General features: G+C 41.4%; 1 protein-coding gene across 1 annotated transcript; it reads left to right on the plus strand.

Annotated features, from left to right (window-relative positions):
- Positions 1-809: 809 nt before the first annotated feature.
- brwd3 (bromodomain and WD repeat domain containing 3) lies at positions 810-19,709 on the plus strand. The gene is made up of 40 exons (XM_067607718.1): positions 810-1,133; positions 1,275-1,333; positions 1,436-1,465; positions 1,637-1,696; positions 3,209-3,359; positions 3,535-3,633; positions 4,026-4,186; positions 4,768-4,989; positions 5,301-5,401; positions 5,530-5,600; positions 6,198-6,298; positions 6,420-6,460; positions 6,543-6,647; positions 6,750-6,900; positions 7,003-7,137; positions 7,226-7,354; positions 8,215-8,440; positions 8,560-8,700; positions 9,096-9,276; positions 9,377-9,470; positions 9,585-9,755; positions 9,902-9,975; positions 10,073-10,265; positions 10,363-10,473; positions 10,596-10,703; positions 11,291-11,415; positions 11,509-11,591; positions 11,683-11,794; positions 11,969-12,030; positions 13,546-13,701; positions 13,788-13,908; positions 14,024-14,149; positions 14,265-14,337; positions 14,491-14,544; positions 14,682-14,810; positions 14,924-15,076; positions 15,168-15,337; positions 15,707-15,795; positions 16,356-16,490; positions 16,601-19,709. Exons 1-40 carry the CDS (start codon positions 1,100-1,102, stop codon positions 17,476-17,478), a joined length of 5,415 nt encoding a protein of 1,804 aa, XP_067463819.1. The 5' UTR covers positions 810-1,099; the 3' UTR covers positions 17,479-19,709.
- The last annotated feature ends 858 nt before the right edge of the window (positions 19,710-20,567 follow it).

A 20,567-nucleotide genomic window follows, 5' to 3' on the forward strand; every position in this document is an offset into this window, starting at 1 on the left:
GAACTTAACTTTTGTTTTTATTGTTGTGTTTGTTTTTCTTTTTTGGATAGTTTATTTATTTATTAGTTTTTTTTTTCTTTGTATTTTACTTGTATTTTATTTTGCTATGGACCCCCCATGAGTTGTGTCCTTAATAAAGTCTGAACTGAACTGAACTGAAATAAAAGGCCTGGAGAGGCAGTCTCCATTAATTACACCCCAAAACACATCTTTTTACCAATGAAGTGTTTTTACTCAACTGTTGTTGTTATCTTGTTTTATCATGTCATTTTAATTTCATTTTATCTTATTTTTTATTTTCCTTGTTTTTATTGTTTTATCGGAAATGCTATGATTATCTGCCTTTATGCTAAGCACTTTGTGTTGCATTTTATGCATGAATTAATGCATAATAATGTATAATAATTAATAATTATTATTAGTAGTAGTAGTATATGTATTATTATTATTATTATTATTATTATTATTATTATTATTATTTGGGTTCTCTTAAATTGTCAGAAAACAAAAGTAGTCAAATGTACATATTTATCTCATGATGACATGCTTCTATTCAATTTTATTGTCATAACACATTGTGCAGGCACATATGTAATGAAAGGAGGGCTGCAGCTCCATCAAAACAGTACAAAGGTGAAGGGGCACATAGAGACATACATGGCATAAAACAGACAGTACATACACATAAGACACAATATAGTAAATATATTGTAATATAATATAGTAAAAAATAGTAAAAACACACTAAGAAAAATATCAACATATGTACAAACCTGCATTATATATGAGGTAGTATGTATCTGAAGTGGAGGATAATTTAATAATAACCTAATTTTAGCCTGAAATATTTAATTTGAAGGCTGTGAACTTGAATCTTTAGATTTTTTGTCATATGTATTCATTTTCTATGAAGAAAACAAGCCGTCCAGTGTTGCATTGTTTCACTGGAGGGCGCTAACACAAAGCACCAGGTGGTTCAGGGAACAACTCGAGACAGGAGGAGGCCATTCTAGCCTGTTTTAGCTGCTGTTAGCTACCCGGCGGCTAACGAGCAAGCTAAAACACCAGTTTGTCTTCATGTCGCCTGTCTTATCAAGTGATGGCCAGAGAAGGGTGTTCACAGATCGAAGCTGGTGAGTGCTGAGCCATATAAACATGTTTGCATTTAGACAGTTTGCAGTTGTGTGTCAACCCGAAGCTAGCTAACGTTAGCTCAATAGAAACATCAGATAGTACCACTAACCAGGCTCTAATATGCCTCTGTTTCCTTTCAGAGCTGTATTACCTCATTGCCAGGTTTCTGCAGTCTGGACCTTGTAAGAAAGCAGCACAGGTAAGACACTAGCTATAATAACTAGATATATGAACAGATACCGGCTGTAAACCGAGCAGATATGAAGCTAGCTGCTAACGCTCCCTGTGTGTGTGTTGTTAGATCCTGATTGAGGAGCTGGAGCAGTATGAGGTATGATCAGCTGCACCTTTTCTCTGTTTATTCTCGTGTCTGGTTTCCGTATTGCTTCCTATTTTGTGTGCAACTTTTCAGTAATTTTGAGCTGGTGTTGAATTACCGAGCCGGGACGACACTGGCAGTTTTTAGCCACCTCTTAAACCAGCTTATCTTTTTTAACTTTAGTTGGTCCCGCAGCGATGGAGTTGGGACGGAGAGAAATACAAACGGACCTTCCACGACTGGGTGAGTGTGAATTGGCTTAATTAACTTTTTAATCAAACGAGCGTGTGACTTCTATTTTAATCGACAATTTTCCTTTATGCGGATGTTTATTATTTTTAATCCAGTTGACCATCTAGATGATTATCTATTAAATGTCGATGTGTTCAGATTTATTATAAGACATTTTAAACATTTATATCAGTATAGGCCTGTTGATAAATAACTACAGGCTTTGCTATTGTGTGGGCCAGTAGGAGGGGAACATAGAAATGGGGAAGGTTGTGATAGGCTGAACCAGAAGCAGAGAGCTGTCAGTCTCCTCCTGGAGCCTATGAGAGCGCGGCTGCAAGAGACGCTTTTGATTGGCTGTGAGCTTCTCTGTCCCTCCCTCTCTTTCTCTGGATTGTGCTGCACTATAAAAAAAAAACTTGATAAAAGTTATAATCATGAGCATATATAAACAAGGAGAGAAGAAAATAACAAAGCAGTCAAGTTGATTTAAAGAGGTTTCTTATTACTGCATTACTGGACAGTAATGTAATATTAAATATAGGGCTGCAGAATTATATTTACTGGCCAAGTATGTTTACACATACAAGGAATGTGACCGCGGTTTAGTGGCTCACAGTGTACTTACACAGAATAAGAACACAACAATCCTCAGAAATATACACAAGTGAAACTGTTTCTGTGAACTGTGAACAGGATACAAACAGTGCAAAGAAGTGAATGAGTGCACAGAGTGATGAGATAAATATCAAATGGTAAAAAAAAAAAAAGGTGACATGTTACTTTATATACATATAGTCAATGGTTATGTATAATATATACAGCCTGTTCAAATATACAGTACTGAGTGACATATATTTTGTATTCAGACTAAAATAAATATATATAATTTGTAGGTGCAGTGGGTATTATAGTGTTCCAGGGTTATTGCACAGACAGTGCCTGAGTTAACTGTTCATCAGGGTGACGGCAAGGGTGAAGAAACTGTTCCTGTTTCTGGTGGTTTTGGTGTACAGTGTTCTGTAGCGCCTACCAGAGGGGAGTATATGGAACAGGTTACGTCCAGGGGGTGAGGGGTCTGCAATGATTTTCCCTGCCAGTGTCCTGACTCTGGAGGGTGTGCAGGTCCTGGTTGGTGGGCAGGCAGGCACCATTAATCTTTTCTGCAGACCTAACGGTCTGTTGTAGTCTGTGCCTATGGGAGAGTGCATCACAGAGGCAGCCATCCACGCTGGAATCAGAATTTGGACACAGTTTTCTTAAAAAATGATTCTAAACAATTAATCAATTATCAAAATGGTTGGCAACTAATCGATTAATTGTTGCAGCTCTAGTTAAATAGATATGTCTACTTAAACTTCAATATCCATCCGTATATAAATATTATGATTGACTTAATCCAGTAAGTTGTTTGTTCTCAACATTTTTGATAATGTTAACAGAGATGATAATGTTTATGTGTCTGTAATTGGTGTTTGTATATTTGTTGTATTGCCTTTTAATAGCTGTCTGTGACTCCTGCAGGTAATTTTGAACCAGCACATTCCTGCAGACTATCTGCTGCGCATTTGTCAGCGGATAGGCCCACTTATAGAGAAGGAGATCCCACCTAGTGTCCCTGGAGTCCAAACACTTCTGGGACTGGGAAGACAGTCCTTACTTCGTACCACCAAAAGTGAGCATTTCTCCCCTATTCACCATTGTTCTTTGCTCTCTGTATTTATGGACAGTCGACATTCCAATGTTGCTGTCATTTTTAGATGTATTGTTTTTGTGTGATTTATTGGCAATAGATCTGTTTTCATGTCAACAATCATTATTTTTTCTCATCCACTGCTTGTTTAATTTAGGCTGTAGCCACAAAGTATGCAGTGGCTCCGCTGTTGCTGCACTCCACCGAGGACGTCCACCAGAACCTCCAGTCAGCAATGGAAACTCTCCCAATGTCGGTGTGTGAAATTTATTTAAATTTATACCAATTAAGAGGACAGAGTCTGAAGTGAAAGATGCCCTGTGGAGTTTTCTTGTAAACAAACTAAGTGTTACTCACTAAAACACATTGTGTGTATCCTTAAAACTTACCAAACATGCTGAATTAATTCCCAAATTGTTTACATCCATGTTTACTTGCTTGGAGTCTTCTTCTTCCTGCCTTTGTTGGCGCATTTCTGCATTTCTTGGTGCATTACCGCCACCTGTAGGTCAGTGGGATAATGTGGAACCATTGGCAAAAATATACTCCAAAGCCCCACTGGTGGTCAAAAACTCTGCAGGGTACCTTTAAGTCTGCTTTAACAGTGTATTGCTTTCACTAATCATTCTCATGCATCTTAATATCTAGTGTCCATCATGGGTGCTCGCCAGGCCACAGGCACAGCTCGTTTCGGCCAGGCCTTGCCGTCTTCCTCCTACCAACACATGAAGATACACAAACGTATCCTTGGCCATCTTTCTTCAGTCTACTGTGTAGCCTTTGACCGCACCGGCCGTCGCATCTTTACGGTGAGTAATGATTTTTTGGCCAGGTAATTATTGCAAAGTCGAAAATTTGGGGGTTCTCCAAATGTATGCGTTTCTAGACAGGTAACAGAATTAGCCAACTAAAGGACGATGAAGTTAACTTTTAGAAACTGAAATTGTTTTCTTATACTGAATTTTATCACATTAAACTTCATTTACCTCGTGTCTGCAGTAGGTTTAAGTGAAGTCGGATACAGTGACCTCTTGTGGCATTTAGGTGATTTCTCCAGGACACAGCAGCTGGGTTCATAGTTAAACCACAGATGCAGTTTAAACCACAGCTTCTGAGGACACAGATGATAATAACAGAGCAACAGCCCCCTCAGCTAGCTCGGTAGAGTAAAAAAAGCCATGAGTATGTCATCATTGGACTCAGAATGGGAGGCTGTGTTTACTGGAAAACATATGTGCCACGCAGACTTGGTGTGTATCAAGCTTGAAATTTAATGTGTCAAAGAGTTGTTTGTTTTTTGCCTGACACTATGACATGATAAACACAATGAACAAGCCTTTTTTTTAAGTTTCATGGAGATACATGATGAGTCTTGTCTCATGTTTTTTAGGGTTCTGATGACTGCCTGGTAAAAATCTGGGCCACAGATGATGGCCGGCTCCTTTCAACACTCCGTGGCCACTCAGCAGAGATCTGCGACATGGCCGTCAACCACGAGAATACTCTCATCGCCTCGGCCAGCTGCGACAAAGTCATCAGAGTGTGGTGCTTACGTACTTGCGCCCCCATTACGGTTCTGCAGGCTCATGCTGCGTCCATCACATCCATACAGGTGAGACTGATTACATTTAAAAGGAATATCAGAGTTTAGCTTTAATTTCCAGGAACGGAAAGTTCATAACAGCTGATTTGACCATAAAAATAAGCCAGATCATTCAGCACAATGCAAGTTTATGGAAGCAAAATTATTTGACTTTAGGTCTCAAAGTCCAATATTAAATTAATTGCCAAGATGTTCCACTCTTGTTCTGTATCATGTCAACTTTCACAGTATCAGTTGTTCACTGCTGTAGTGCTGTTGTGTTAAATGTTGGTCACTACTTGCTTGTGACTAACAAACACTGACTTTCTCTCCCTTTTTAGTTTTGTCCGGCAGTCAAAGGGACGACGCGGTACCTGGCCTCCACAGGTGCAGACGGCATGGTGTGTTTCTGGAAGTGGCACTCACTCAGCATGAAATTCAAGTAAGTATTTGAGACATCTGCTGTAGTTGTTTTTGTTTTGTTTTTTTAGCTATGCTGTTTGTTCCACTAATGTATTTATTTTTTCATGGAAATAACTACAGCTCTTGGTGGTTTTTATCTGTCCTCAGCGATCAGCCAGTTAAATTTGTTGAGCGGTCACGTCCAGGTGTACAGGTCTCCACTTCCTCCTTCAGCAGTGGTAAGTACATTTCCTTGCCTGGAAATATTTCATTGTCCAATGTACTTTTCCAAACACAAACTACATAACTTTTTCGTTATGTTTTGTGTCTTGTTTTTTATACTCCCAGTTGCTAAAAGTTAAAAAAAAAAATCAAATGTATCTGTTTTGTAAGTAAACTTTTAATGCATTTATTATGAAGCACAGGAAGTGTTGAAGTAGTAGTTTTCTGAATCAACATGAGCTTACTGCAACAAATACAGCACCAGTCGAAAGTTTGGACATACTTTCTCATTGAAATTAATGGGAAGGTGTCTCCACTTTTGACTGGTGCTATAAACAGGAACTCTCAGTGTGAGAATGTCATTTGAATGACATATAGCCAAATACATATATATTATGCAAAGGAGATTGCTATTGTGGCCCACCTGAATGTATTTATTGTAAGCCTTTGTTTGCAAACTGGGACTTCCTTTGATATTTTGTATTAAGATAGACTGAGGATGTAATTAGAATATGTAAATAGCGACAGGAGGAGAGGATATGTTTTTATGGATATTCTTGTTGACTGAATGTGTTCTTGTGACTTTCATTTCATGCTCTGTTTATTGTTAATAGGTGGTATGTTCATGGCTACTGGTGGCACTGATCATATGATTAGGGTTTACTACCTTGGTGCTGAAACTCCTATGAAGGTCTCCGAGATGGATGCTCACACGGTAAGAAACAGAACGCAGTAGCTCCATCATTGTTGTTCTTTTAAGTTGTACTCTTCAAACCTCCTTTAAACAAGTTGTTTTTACCTTTTTAATATATGTCTTTCTTTCTCTGTTTTTTTAGGATAAAGTTGTAGTAGTCCAGTTTAGCAATAACAGCGACAGGTGAGTGTGTGTGCTCAGATCTACTAGACTTTTTTTGTGTGGTTTTGGAGCCTCTGACAGTTGTTTATGTTTGTGTGTTCAGCCTAAGGTTTGTGAGTGGCAGTCGTGACGGCACAGCCAGGATCTGGCATTACCAGCAACAAGAGTGGAAGAGCATCTCCTTAGACATGGCTGCCAGGCTGCCTGGGTAAGAGAGTAAACACTATTAGTTCTTGTTGTTTCCTGTTGCCATTTCTGTCTCCGTAAATTGCCTAGTGTGCTTGTGTCTGATGGGATGTTTCCCCTCCAGGAGTTCTGTTGCCAATGGAGATGATAAAACCAAGCTGGTGGTGACCATGGTGGCCTGGGACCGTGCAGATCACACCATCATCACAGCGGTGTCAAACTTCCTGCTCAAAGTGTGGAACACAACTACTGGACAGCTGCTGCATGTTTTATCTGTGAGTGCTGCTCCTTCAAGATGAAAAAAATCAACTCATTACACTCTGTTTTTTGACAAACTGTGTCTCAAACCACTCTGAATGTTTCTTTTTGTGTTCAAGGGTCATGACGATGAGGTGTTTGTGCTGGAGGCTCACCCGTTTGACTCCCGCATCATGCTATCTGCCGGTCATGATGGCAACATTTACATCTGGGACCTGACCAAGGGAGCTAAGATCCGCAACTTCTTCAACATGGTAATTGATCGAGAATGAGAATTATTAAAAAAATCACAAGCACTGTTTTTGTTTTTCATTGAGTTCATATGAAAATGTTTGTTTCCAGATTGAAGGACAAGGCCACGGTGCTATTTATGACTGCAAGTTCTCAGCTGATGGGCAGCATTTTGCCTGCACTGATTCTCATGGCCATTTGCTCATATTTGGCTTCGGCTGCAGCAGACCATATGAGAAGGTAACTGTTTGTTGTCACATATTTACCCTTAACCAAGGGTGCCAGAAGTAGGAGGTATAAGGGGCTATTGGCCCTCCCACTTTACCCTCCTCCCACATTCTTCTTAAGTCGCGAATCACTGTATCCCCGTAAATGCCCCTATATTACATCACTTACGGTAAAAAGACGTTTCAATCATTCTCGTCCACTCTAAGACATTAGGTAAAATAAAGCAGGCAATGAAGACCAGCTGACATGCTGCTGCAACTTTAGTTCTAAGTGAAATGACTGTTTCTTAATTAGACACTTGCAGCCAATCAACACACACGTTTTGAAAGTTCACGTCAATTGGTACTTGTTCATGTGAATATGTTCATTCATGATATCGCATTGAAATGACAGGTCCAAAGCATTTCCTTTTTGAGTAAAGGCAATCAAGGTGCTCCCAAAGTTTATTTAGGCTATTTTAGACTATGAATGACATTTTCACAACCATGTGGCATGTTGATCATTTGAAGTGTTACTGTCCTGAAAACTCATAGTTTTGGGTAATTGAACAAAAAAGTTTGTACCTAATGTGGTGCAAGCAAGCTATAGTTACTGAGTAAAAGTTTAGTTAGTCTTCGGTCTATCTACCGCCACACATATACACACGCTAACACACACACACACTTCTGAAAGGAATCCGGCACTGCTGCCTTTAACATTCACTCCATTTATTTTTTAAAGAAGAATCAATATAGTTAGACTGCATGGTGGATTTGTAGTTAAACACACTGTTCTTTAATCCTAAGACTTGAATTTAAACCCCAAGTATCCAGCAGCAGCTTTAACTGTCTTTGTTTCACTGTTAACACAAATGTACTCTTCATCCCCTCCAGATTCCTGACCAGATGTTTTTCCACACGGACTACCGACCTCTTATTCGTGACTCTAACAACTACGTCCTGGATGAGCAGACACAGCAGGCCCCACACCTCATGCCTCCACCCTTCCTGGTGGATGTTGATGGGAATCCCCACCCTTCTCACTACCAGCGCCTGGTGCCAGGAAGAGAGAACTGCAAGGAGGATCAGCTAATACCTCAGCTAGGATACATGGCAAACAGTAAAACCTGCTCGCTCATTACTCACATCATTCAGAACGCTTGCATAGTTTTAATTTCGGAAATACAACCGACGCTTCAAGATTTTGTTTGACCCAAGATCATCTTCTTTGTTGCTTAGGTGAAGGAGAGTTGGTTGAGCAGGTACTTGGCCAGCAAACAGCAGAAAACAGAGAAAGTCTGTTGGACAGTCTCATCAGACAGCTGCAGAACGAGCAGGATGAGCGTCAGAACACAGAACAGGAGGCTGAGGAAGAAGAGGGTATGTTTTACTTTTCGAACCAGCTAATTGGAGTTAAATCTATTGTTGGGCAAATAACAGCTCTTGGTGGATTTGAGAGGAATCTGTGGTGACTAGATTATGTAAGCAAAGACTGTAAGCATTTTGTTTTCCAGTTCCAGTTTCTACAGTGATATACAATTTAACATATTTTTAGTTTGTCTTGTGTGCCTTAAATTACGGCTGTAAAATTCTGAGATATTTATGAAACTATGAGCATGAGAATTGTGTGGATACTGTATTTTTGATAATAGGAGTTGTTAAATTGTTTCCTAAAGCCATATTTCATATTTGCCAATTTTCTGTATTACTTAACGTCACATACTAGGTCATAGCAAATTCATTTCTTCTATGATTTTTTTTTTTTTTTTTTTTAGCTGGTGATGCAGAAGAGGTGGTGGCATCCTCTCCGACTGTCGAAACCCGCAGGAGTGGGCAGGTGGATGGGGTGTGGCAGATGCAGCATAACGCCCTGCGTAGTCAGGTGGCCACTGAGAGGGACCTGCTGGCCTGGAGCCGCAGAGTGGTGGTTAATGAAGTGCCACAAGGGACATTCAGGTGAGGCGGATGGAGGGAATGTCTTCAGAGAAAACTTTTTTTTTCACTTTTTGTAGTAATTGCACACATTTCATGATGGAAATGATTACTGATTCATTAGAGTTATGGAGGAGTGCAGACAAGCCAAAGGCGACATGGAATGTTCTCTGTACAATGCCGAGAGGAGGAAGAAACCAGTGAACTGCACACCCAAGGTTCGTGCCGTCTACACACTATTCTTTACTTCACAGTTGTTCTCAAATATCGCAAATACCGTCTATGCCAATTCCTGCTCTGCTCATTTTCCTCCCTCCATCTGCACTTTATAGACTGACCTGCTGACTTCACGCCTGCGCTCCCTGCGGCCAGCAAAGAAAAAGCAGCAGCGTCACGCCTATCAGACCCGCTCAGCTCAAGTCCGCCGTCCCAGGAACAGGAGTCGAAATCCCGGCAACCGACGCAACTCTGACAGCCAGATAGACTCGGACAGCGATAGAGATGTATGTCCCGTCTCTCTACACTTTGCATCCAAGCATGACACGTGTTGCGCATGTGTGCAATGCCACCAAACCAGAGCGACTCATGAAATAAACAGTCTGTTATCTATCATTCATAATGATAAAGGTGATTTTTGGTGTGCTGACAGGCAGCAGAGCAAGCGGAGCCCAGCGATGCTTCCTCTGACGGTGAAGCTCAGTGGCAGAGTGAGAGCAGCTCCAGGTACGTACGTATCTTTGGCTGAGTGGTGTTTTGAAGATGCAGTTCCAGTGTATATATATACCCATCTAACAACACCCCGTCTGTCACTCTCCTCCAGTGACTCCTCCAGTGAATATTCAGATTGGACAGCCGATGCTGGGATCAACCTCCAGCCACCGAAGCGACCAACCAGGAGGCCCGTAAAGCCCCCAGATTATAGCAGCTCTGAGGAGGAAGAAGGAGAGGACAAGCCAAACGAGGCCAAGAAGAGGGAAAATGAGAAGAGAAAGAAGCCCAAGGAGACCAAACAGGTGGGCTAACATCACCTGCAGATCCTGTCTTCACAGTGGAAAACACTGGTTTTGATGCAGAGAAATTCTGTACTTAAACATTGTGCTCTATACTCAGAAACCCACATCCTCTCTGGCTGGACTTGATGCGGAGGAATGGTTACCACCATCATGGATAATGGAGACCATCCCACACCGCTCTCCTTTTGTTCCACAAATGGGAGATGAGGTAAGCAACATATTGTCTTCATGATGTCTTTTGGCTAGTCAGTATATCTTTTATTTAGGGGAATTGCCGTTAATTGTGTCGTTACATTTTGATCTTGACTGTCCTGTCTTTTCCTCCTCCAGCTCATCTACTTCAAACAGGGCCATCAGGCATACGTCCGGGCTGTCCGCAGGGCCAAAGCTTACAGCATCAACCCTCAGAAACAGCCTTGGAACAGACTCAACCTCAGGGTGAGGCTCATTGTCATTGAGTTGCAGGTTTATTAGGTTAACCACTGCCTTCACACAAAGTATATATTCCAACAAATCATATGACGGCATGTTACAGCAGTATGTAAGATAGACCAGGCAGTGCCTCTAACATCAGTTAGTTTTTAGCCACACTAGTGGCATGGATCTATGGATGGTAGTGTCGGTTAGTCAGCTCTTTGGCATCTACAGCATTGGAATGGGCTGACTGTGTGACTTTTATCATGGCATGATAGTTGGCACTAGGTCTGCTGGTTCTAGCGTCTCCCATAAAGCTGTTGTGGGTCTTGGTACAAATGAAAACAACTTGTGGTGAAACTTGTGGAGAACGCCAAGAATCTGGCATCTGCAGAAAGAATCATGAATCTGAATTTAACATCAGTGTGCAGAATGTCGCCACTGATCGCCACTAACGGGACTTCGTCTCAAACGAGCTACAACAACAGATTGTATTCGCCGTGTTGAGGATGTAACTCTGTGTGTAGCTTTTCCTTGTTTTCATTTTTCTTTTTGAAAAACTTCATTCATCTCGAGTCTTATCTTTTGTGACCTTTCTTCTGCCCCTTCAGGATCAGGAATCTGTGAAGGTTGTGGGAATTAAGTATGAAGTGGGACCTCCCACCCTGTGCTGCCTAAAACTGGCTTTCTTGGACCCAGTCTCAGGGAAGATGACCAATGAGTCTTTCTCCTTAAAGTGAGTATTTACATACAGTGTATACTAGATGATAGATGATCAATTAATTTAAGCACATGTATTTGACAACTTTTTTTCCCCCACACTCCTAAGGTACCATGACATGCCTGATGTCATAGATTTTCTGGTCCTGCAGCAGTTTTACAATGAGGCTAAAGAGCACAACTGGCAGCCAGGTAAGTCTATCCCTCAGCTTTTGTTTATTGTTGTGGACAATGTCCTGTCCTTCACTTACGTCTGATCCTTTCTTCACTTTTCTCTCTTCAGGTATGAGGTTCCGCAGCATTATTGATGACGCCTGGTGGTTTGGCTCTGTGGAGGACCAGGAGCCTCTGCAGCCAGAGTATCCAGACAGCCTGTTTCAGTGCTATGCAGTGAAGTAAGTTTCTGTGTCTCTGCAATGTTTGTGGAGTATACAAACGGCACTTCCTGTTAATATCATGTTCTTCTTTGCTGACCCAGTGTCACTTTTCATTAAATTAAATCAAATTAAGTGATAATAATCTCTCACACTGTGAGGCTGATTAACTAATGAATGTTCTTTTTTCATCAGGTGGGATAATGGTGAGCGGGAGAAAATGAGTCCCTGGGACATGGAGCCTATTCCTGAGGAAGGTCAGTAGTAGTAATATGAGAATTCCACATTGGTAATAAACCTGCGCAGTTCATTTTTTAATACGATGGTGTGTTAGATTACAGACCATTATACACCATAAACACTGTTGATTAACTTACAACACTATAATTTACTCTTTCCTTTCAAATTAGACAGTACAATGTATAAATGTCATAGAATTTTACTCCAAAAATGGCTGATAAATTTCCTCTCATTAAATTTGTTTTGAAATAAAATTGAAGTACATTTTATTTGTATGTGTGAACAAGTGGTTCACAGTGGTTGTGAATTCATTATCAGGGCAACATTTTCCTTCCTATTCACTGTCATGACCTCATTAGAAATCACCATGAGGTAAAGGAAAGAGGCTGCTCAGAAAAGACATGCTGAGAGAAAGAATCAAAATTTCAAGTAAACAATGCCAGCGTACATCAAAATATTGCAAAATCTTACAGTTAACTGTCAGTATAGAGCAGTTTATTCATTAAAATCAACTGTACCTCAACAAAAGACAGGGGAAGTAAGAAATAAATCGTGTATATATATATATATAAATAAATAATAGTTTGATTTTTGCTCATCAATTCAGCATCCACACACTATTTCTTTTTTATGAATTCCAGGGATTTTATTAAAAGCTGTAACTCCCTATTGTCATTCCTAAGAAAAAAAAATTGATTTTGTCTCAACAAAAGATTTCTCAATGTTGCCAAAACCAGACGCATTTATCAGCTTATGTTTTTTTTCTTTGTCATCTAAAAGAACTTCACGTACAGAATAATGATTTTATAGCCGACCAGTTAAATAGCTTCACTCATTAACCAGCTCTAGCATTCAGTCCAAAGCTCTGTGGGTGAGAGCATAGGTTGAAAATACGCAGAAATTTACATATTGCAGAGGCAAGAAACAATATCTCATTTACTTTTCAAAAAGGATAACCACTTGTTTTCAGGACAAAAGGGTTTATTATTTTATCATTGAGAGGCTTCGACCTGTTCATACTGGCGCTCACTCATATATTCTTGAATAGTTAACAGTTGGTTTCCTTCCTTATCACAAAAGACTTTATGACTATATCTTAGGATGTGAAACCACTCGCTGCTTCTTTTCAATTAGCATTTTTTCAATTTTGACAGCCAAATAGTCTCTTTATATTTAAACTGGAACAGGCATGTCAGTCTCATAAAAGTCTTCGTTTTCACAATACTGGCATTTTCATGTGCTCATTGCAGATTTATTCTCCCTTTAAATTCAGTAGCAATATGATGATTTTTCACTTAAACAAGAACAAAACACGGATATGTTTATATTTCATTACATCCTTATGCTTGAATTTTAAGAGACTAGAAAGAGAGTTTTCCTTTAGAAAATGTAACCTCTAGCTGCATACAAAGTATTATATCAGGACTATGCAGCTAATTCATAATTCATAGTAGCTTTTATGTGTTTGAGCAGTCAATCAACTACATACTGCTTCAGTTTCTGTCATTTGCTGACTTCTGTTGTGTCATCAGCTGCGTTGCCAGAACAGGTTGGCGATGGGGTGGAGGTGGCGGAGGAGGAGTTAAAGGCCCTGCTCTACACGCCTCAGGAAGGAGAATGGGGGGCTCACACACGGGACGAAGACTGTGAGAGAGTCATCCAAGGCATTGATCAGCTTCTTACACTGGGTAGGCCACCAAACGGTTGATAACCGTTTCTTTGCTACAGGGAAAACTCTGACCACGGTTTGATCTTCTTTTCTGTTTATCCACAGATGTAGCCAAGGCATTTGCTTTACCTGTAAATCTACGGGACTACCCTCTGTACTGCACTGCCGTGGCTTACCCCACTGACCTCAGCACTATCCGCAAACGACTGGAGAACCGCTTCTACAGGTAGAGCAGCACACGTAACCCGAAACAGAAACTTTTTTTTTTCTCCCCACCACAAATACAGAGTCTTGATACCAAAGTGTTGAGCCTCAAGTGCCGATGTTCTTCTCTGCCGCAGGCGGATCTCTGCATTAATGTGGGAAGTGCGCTACATTGAACACAATGCCCGCACTTTTAACGAGCCCCAGAGCCCTATTGTAGCATCCGCCAAGGTGGTGACTGATGTTCTCCTCCACTACATCGGGTAAGACTCCACCGAGTTACAAGTTCATGTTATACTCCTTATGTTAATACTTCTAATAAAAAACACTAGAATGATGGACTGCATGTCTGATTCCTTGGTGCTCTGTCTCGCTCAGGGATCAGAGCTGCACAGACATCCTGGATCTGTATCACAAACTGAAGTGTGAGATCAGCAGCGGAGAAGATGAGGTAAGGCTGCTGGGTTGTGTAGAGTATATTTTTGATGTTGTAGTTAAAGTGAGGGGGGTTTTTTGCTTGTTTGTTTTGTGTCACTGCTTTTTCTTCAGATGTTTTTGTTGCCATAAATAATAATAATGTGGGTTCCTGTGTGTTCCTCTGCAGGGCGCTGAGTTGGATGTGGACTCTGACACTCCGGGGACATCTACAGGACATGGGGTAAGAGGCTCCAGTGTCTAGTGTACCACAACAATTCATCTTAAAGTATGAAAGGAGTCAGGAAACTTAAACATCTGCAGTAGCTCCGGTCTCAGTGAGTTTCAGCTGTGTATTAGAGCGCTCTTTCTCTCTTCCAGGGAGCAAAGCGTGGTGTTTCGTTAGATGTGAAAGCGTGGCGAAGTCAATGTCGAGAGCTGCTGCGTCGAATGATGGTCTCCCCTGATTCAGAACCATTCAGACAGCCTGTGGATCTCTTTGAGTATCCGGTAAAACAACAGAAAACACTTCATACAACATGAAAGAACAGGTGTAGACTTAAAGGCAGCGATCAAATAAACATCTCTACTCTCTGTCTTGTTTTTTTTTTTTTTTTTTTCAGGACTATCGAGACATCATTGACACTCCCATGGATCTGGGTACAGTGTCAGAAGCGCTGGTTGTGGGAAATTATGAGAATCCGATGGAGTTTGCCAAAGACATCCGCCTCATTTTCAGCAACTCTAAAGCATACACACCAAACAAGAAATCACAGGTGAAGCAGCAGCCATCAGGTTGAGCGAGTACTGTTATTATGGCCGAGTTAAGACCAACAGACATACTGAACTTTCTTGTTTTATGTTCAGATCTACACCATGACCCTCAGCTTGTCGGCGTTCTTTGAAAAACACATCATCTCCATCATCTCTGACTTCAAGTCTGCCCTTCAGAATGAACGGCGGGTTCGTCAGAGGCTCAGTTACAGGAATAGATTGCACAACGGAGGCAGCTCCCCGCCTATTAGTCCATCCCCGAGGTACCGAGCCTCATTCACAAACCTGTCACTCATCACGCCACTTTATCAAATCTTTTTTTTTTATTCCAGTGCACGCGGTGTATCCGCAGCTCCTGAAAACATCTCAAATGGGATGCATTAAACTCGAGGCCCGTTTTACACTAAATATTAAAAATGGGCTTTATTGGTGTTTTCTCTTTTAGTCTGGTCATTGAAACGATATTCTAATGGTTACAGAACTTTCATTAGAGTCTCTTATTTCAAAACTGGCCTTAAAAGTATTACAAAACCATAAATTTAAGCTGCTGAAAGCTGCGGACACTCTGGCAAGCTGCAGTTATAAAATGCAATTCATGACTCTCTTCTTTTCTCTCTTTTCCGTATATCCAGCCCTAAAGGGAAGCACAAGTCAGGGAAGGTATCAAAGTCGAAAAAATCCCAGACCACAAAGAAGAATCGTTCTCAGAGATCATATCAAGGTATGACTGCTCTATTCTGGCTCATGTCGTACAGGATCTTGCTGTAAATTGTGTTGGTAGCAGAGTTGGGAAAATAAGTAGTAATCTCACTGAGAGACAGTGGATCTACTAAAGAGGTTGGAAGCCTCTCTGTGTTATTGCTGCACAGCAGGTGAAAAGCTGAATTTACCTGTAGTAGCCTTTTTAGCAGGGTTGAGTTATTCTCACTGTTGTCTCTAAGACAAACCTTAAGAGGATTTCTGCTGTGGAAAAATAACCAACTCACATTTTATGGTTATAGTCTTATCTTAACATGACTTACACAGAAAATACTGAACCACTTCTCAAAGCTTTGTTAGTTTCCTGAAGAAATGAGCCAAGGCAAAATGATTGACACAAGTTTTAATTTAGCATGTTGTAGCATTTAGTATTTATATGCGTAAGGCGGTAACACAATTTTCAGCGAACCAGGAATTGTTCATGTAATTACTGAAAAAAAACATAATGCATTACACTGCTGACTGTGAAAAGTAATTTGATTACAGCCCCGATTGGTAATGAACACTGTGTTATTGCTTCAGCTCAACACAGCAGCAGTGTAGCAGAGGAAGAGGACATGCAGCCTTCTTCCCCAAGTTCAGGGACGAGCAGCGAGAGCAGAAACCAGGGGCCGCAACGGGTGACCCGCAGCCAATCAACTCCAGTGAAGAAGTCAGGTATTAGAAACCGTATATTCAAACTTAAATTTATTAATATCTTTCGATGTAATGTGACATTTACAGTTATGATGCAGACATGAATCAGTCTTCCTCTTGTGTTGCATCAGGGCACCAGCGCAGCTCGCATCTGAGTAACGGCTCCAGGCAGCGTCACGGGCGAGAAGCGCTGAAGTCCGACGAGGACGAGGGGGCGTCGGGATCCACCAGCTCCTCGTCAGAGTCATCCTCCACCTCGTCATCGTCCTCGTCTTCCTCGTCATCGTCCGACAGCGAGAACGGCTCAGATTCTGAGATGGAGAAGTATGTGGAGGGGGGAGATCACGACTACAGCAAAGCCCCCTGCCTGTCAGTGCGCCTCTCGGCTAAGGGTAAGGTGGCAGCCTCAGGGAAAAGGAAACACAAAGGAGGAGAGGAAGTCCCACAGAGACCTAAAAAAGCACGAGTGCAGCTGCCGGTAGAGGAGGAGGAGGAGGAGGAAGATGAAGAGGAGGAGGAGGAAGAGGATGAAGAAGAAGAAGAAGAGGAGGAGGAGGAAGAAGAAGAAGAAGAAGAGCAGCAGCAGCAGCAACAAAAGGTGGACGTAAGACCTGAAGAGGACGAGGAAGAGAACGAGGAGGAGGACGAAGAGGAAGAGGAGGAGGAACCTGAGGAGGAAGAGGAACCTGAAGAAGAAGAAGAGGAGGAGGACGATGAGGATGATGATGATGACGACAACTCTGATGAGGTGCAGAGAGGGGCTGCGGCGACAGCAGCAGCAGCAGCAGCAACAGCAGCAGCTAACAGTCCGAGAAGCAACCAGTGCAAGTCTCGGCGGGTCAATACACGCAACCAGGGCCGCAGGACAGTTCTTTACAGGGACGACTCGGAGGATGATGGCCATGGGTCGAAGGATGACCCCCTCAACCTGGGCATGTCCCGCTCAGGACGGGTACGCCGTATGACTGAGAAAGCCCGTGTCAGCCACCTCATGGGCTGGAGTCACTGACACGTCGCCCCTTTTCAAACCTCAGTAAAAAACAGTTTAAACACGAGGAATACTGCAGGGATTTTTTTTCTTTCTTTTTGTACAAGTGTGTGTATATATATACATATTTTATATATATATATATATAAATATATATATATATAATTTTCTTTTTATCTGAGACTGCTTATGACTCTCAAACTGATAGCTGGTGCTCATGACGTGTTGCCGGGGAGTTTCCCTCCCTGGCCGACAGAGCTACTGTTCAACACGGACCCTCTCCAACCGGACTAACTCACCTCAGCCTTACTGCTCGCTGGAGGAGCCTCTAGACTCGGCACTGCTTCCCTCCTCCTCCTCCTCCTCCTCCTCCTCGTGTCACACCCAGTACTAAACACTATACACCTCCTTCTACTCCTCTCATCCCTTCCACCCACAACTTTTCTTACTCCTGGTCACCAAAGAAGGATGCGGAGATGCCAAAAATTGGTGCTCATATTTTATTTTCTGTTTCTCAATGAAGAAATCAACAAAACTCTCATGCTAGCGGTCGCCAGCTCGGTCACGACCGCCATGAAACACACGATCACTTAGGGTCACTGATGTCAACTTTTTTGGTACTTGGTATTTCCTCACTACCACAAGCCTTAGTTTTCAGAGCTCACGTCATTCAGATTTTGTCTCTCTGTTTGTGGCTGGAGTCAAGACAAGCGTAGCTTGGGGAGTAGCAATACTGAAGCATCAGAGCGGCTAAAGTCAGTCGATACAGTAACGTAGTAATATCTCAGCTCCTACAGCCCTTGTCGGACAACTTGACCACCTCGGCCTGTGAATGTTCAATGTTTTCTCCTGCTTCCTTTTGATGATGTGGACTGTTTTTTGGCTCTTTGATTCTATTATTTAGGTAGAATTGGGTGGTTTTGTTTTTTTTTTTAGGGTAAAAGTGATTTTTCTTTTCTATCTTGGGTTAAAAAAAAAAAAGCCACTGCATCCTGTTTTTTTGTACGGTTGTTTTCCCTGATGGATCACAGCGATGGATCCATTCATGGTTGCTTCCGCGACACCTTCTTGGCAAAGGGTCCCTGGCCAACTCTCTTCCACAGAAATATTTATTTTTCCATTGTATTATACTTATGTTACCTTAACTGATGGCGATGAGGAAAAGGAAATATTTTGCACATTTATCTACTCCACGTGGCAGCTGAGTAATAAAGATAATAGAGAAAGAGAAATGGGACAAAACCTCTCATGAATTTTGTGTAAGAATGTTTTAAAGTTTGAACAAATAAAACAGGATGTAACTAGAAACCCCTATCAACCTGTGGATAGTATTATAAGCTCAAGGCCTCATCTGATTGGCATCATGTTTTTTTTTTTTGGTTTTTTTTGGCCTAAAGCGAAGGATCAGCCCTTTCTTAGTGTGTTGTGCCATTTTTCTCCCCCCTTGTTGTCTAACCATCTGTGGACTGATGGGTTTTCTAGCTTTTGGGTGGATCAACTGCACACATTGTGGCTTTTTTTCTCCATGATATACTGCAATCAGGTGTTTTAGTGGGTGTCAGATTCATTTTGTCCAGTTTTTCTCCCCAGTTTTATAACAGATCTGTTTGTGTTTCTGAAGTCTCCCAGTGGACTCACATCCAATTACAAGCTGTCTCTCTTGCAAAAAAAGATGCTTTTTTTTTTTTTTTTTCTAACACCGATAATGTTTACTTTAAAGCTTGTGCAGGCGTTGGTTTGGGGGGAAAAAAAATCATTGAATTTGTATTGAATCAGCAGCAGAGTCCAGTTAGGAGACTCCAGAAAAGCTGACTCACAAATAATCATTTCAACACTGGGGGCTCTAATCCAAACACACCTCCTCATTTCTCTGTGTGGTCACCGACGTGAGGGAGAGAGGCCTCGGAGGCTTTTTTTTTTTTTTTTCATTTCTTTTTGGGACTGAAGAGTTTGGTTTGAGTACTCGAGATAAAACACAAATCAGCATCTCGGGTGCTCTGGGCAGCAGCATTAACTGGTGTCTCGAAATTATTCTGGTTGAGTGTGAGAAGACTATGATTCATATTTTGAAATCTTATTTTCATATAGTAGATGGCTCTTAGTCTCGCCTCTAAGCATCAGATTAGTTGATGACGAATACAAATAACATTCTACTGTAGGTGGAATAAGCTTATGTGACTGTCTTTTATACTCAATGTTTTGATTGTATGTGGGATTTTTTTAATAAAATTGTGATTTCTCTTAAAAATGAATTTGTTCATTTTGGTCTGCTGCTTAGATTTCATTTTAAAATATTTTTAATGTCACATTTTCTCAAAAGGCTCAACTGTTGGTCGATTTTCACCCACATAAATCGCCTTCTATCCATTTAAATGCAGCCGATATTACAACTTGAGGGACTGGGACTGAGTCATCTGTAGTCTTTATGATGGATCGTGAAAATGTACCCAAGGCAAAGATTCAGTAGTTTCAGAATATTAGCAACCGTGATAGACAGTCGTAAACCCGACTCTAACATTTGCAACTGCCTAACTGCATAATGTGCTGAAAGCTGGGGTGAGTCAGACGAGGAACAAACAAGGTTGAGCTGTGACGCACCATGCTCTGCCACACCTAGAAACTGCAGAGATGCTGGAGGATCAATGTAGTGATCAAGGAAGTGGTAAAGGTCACTTTGAAGGACGCCAAGGGGGCAAAGCCAAGTCTGTTGCATGTGTGCGGTTCGGTGAAAAGGTGACAGGTCTAAAGGAGCTGTGTTTTGTAATTGTTAAACAGTTATGGACACCAGAAACACCCTGATTGCAAATATGTGTCAAGTGAAAAATGAAAATCAGCCCCAATTAGTTTGGATTCTGCAGTGTTGATAATATCAATATGGATCACAGTGTGCACATGTTCTGGTTCAGGGTTCAGGCAAAGACTGCATGTGCTCTACAGTTTATTTCTCCAGGATTAAAAATAGTTTCAGGATTAGGATTATATTGTCTATGTATGAATGCAGCAAAAGACAAGTGGTGCTTTGTAAAACATCTGGTTTATCAGCAGTGGAACGCCTCAGTCATGTTACTAGAAGAGTGTGTATAATCTTTATAAACACACTTATCAACCTT

This window comes from Thunnus thynnus, chromosome 13, assembly GCF_963924715.1.
Source record: "Thunnus thynnus chromosome 13, fThuThy2.1, whole genome shotgun sequence".
In the NCBI taxonomy this organism is placed as follows: domain Eukaryota; kingdom Metazoa; phylum Chordata; class Actinopteri; order Scombriformes; family Scombridae; genus Thunnus; species Thunnus thynnus.

Coding starts and splice junctions, on each gene's coding strand:
- brwd3 (XM_067607718.1), top strand. CDS start 1,100: ATGGCCAGAGAAGGGTGTTCACAGATCGAAGCTG. Junction 6,299..6,419: donor CCGAGATGGATGCTCACACG/GTAAGAAACAGA, acceptor CTGTTTTTTTAG/GATAAAGTTGTAGTAGTCCA. Junction 16,491..16,600: donor AACTCCAGTGAAGAAGTCAG/GTATTAGAAACC, acceptor GTGTTGCATCAG/GGCACCAGCGCAGCTCGCAT.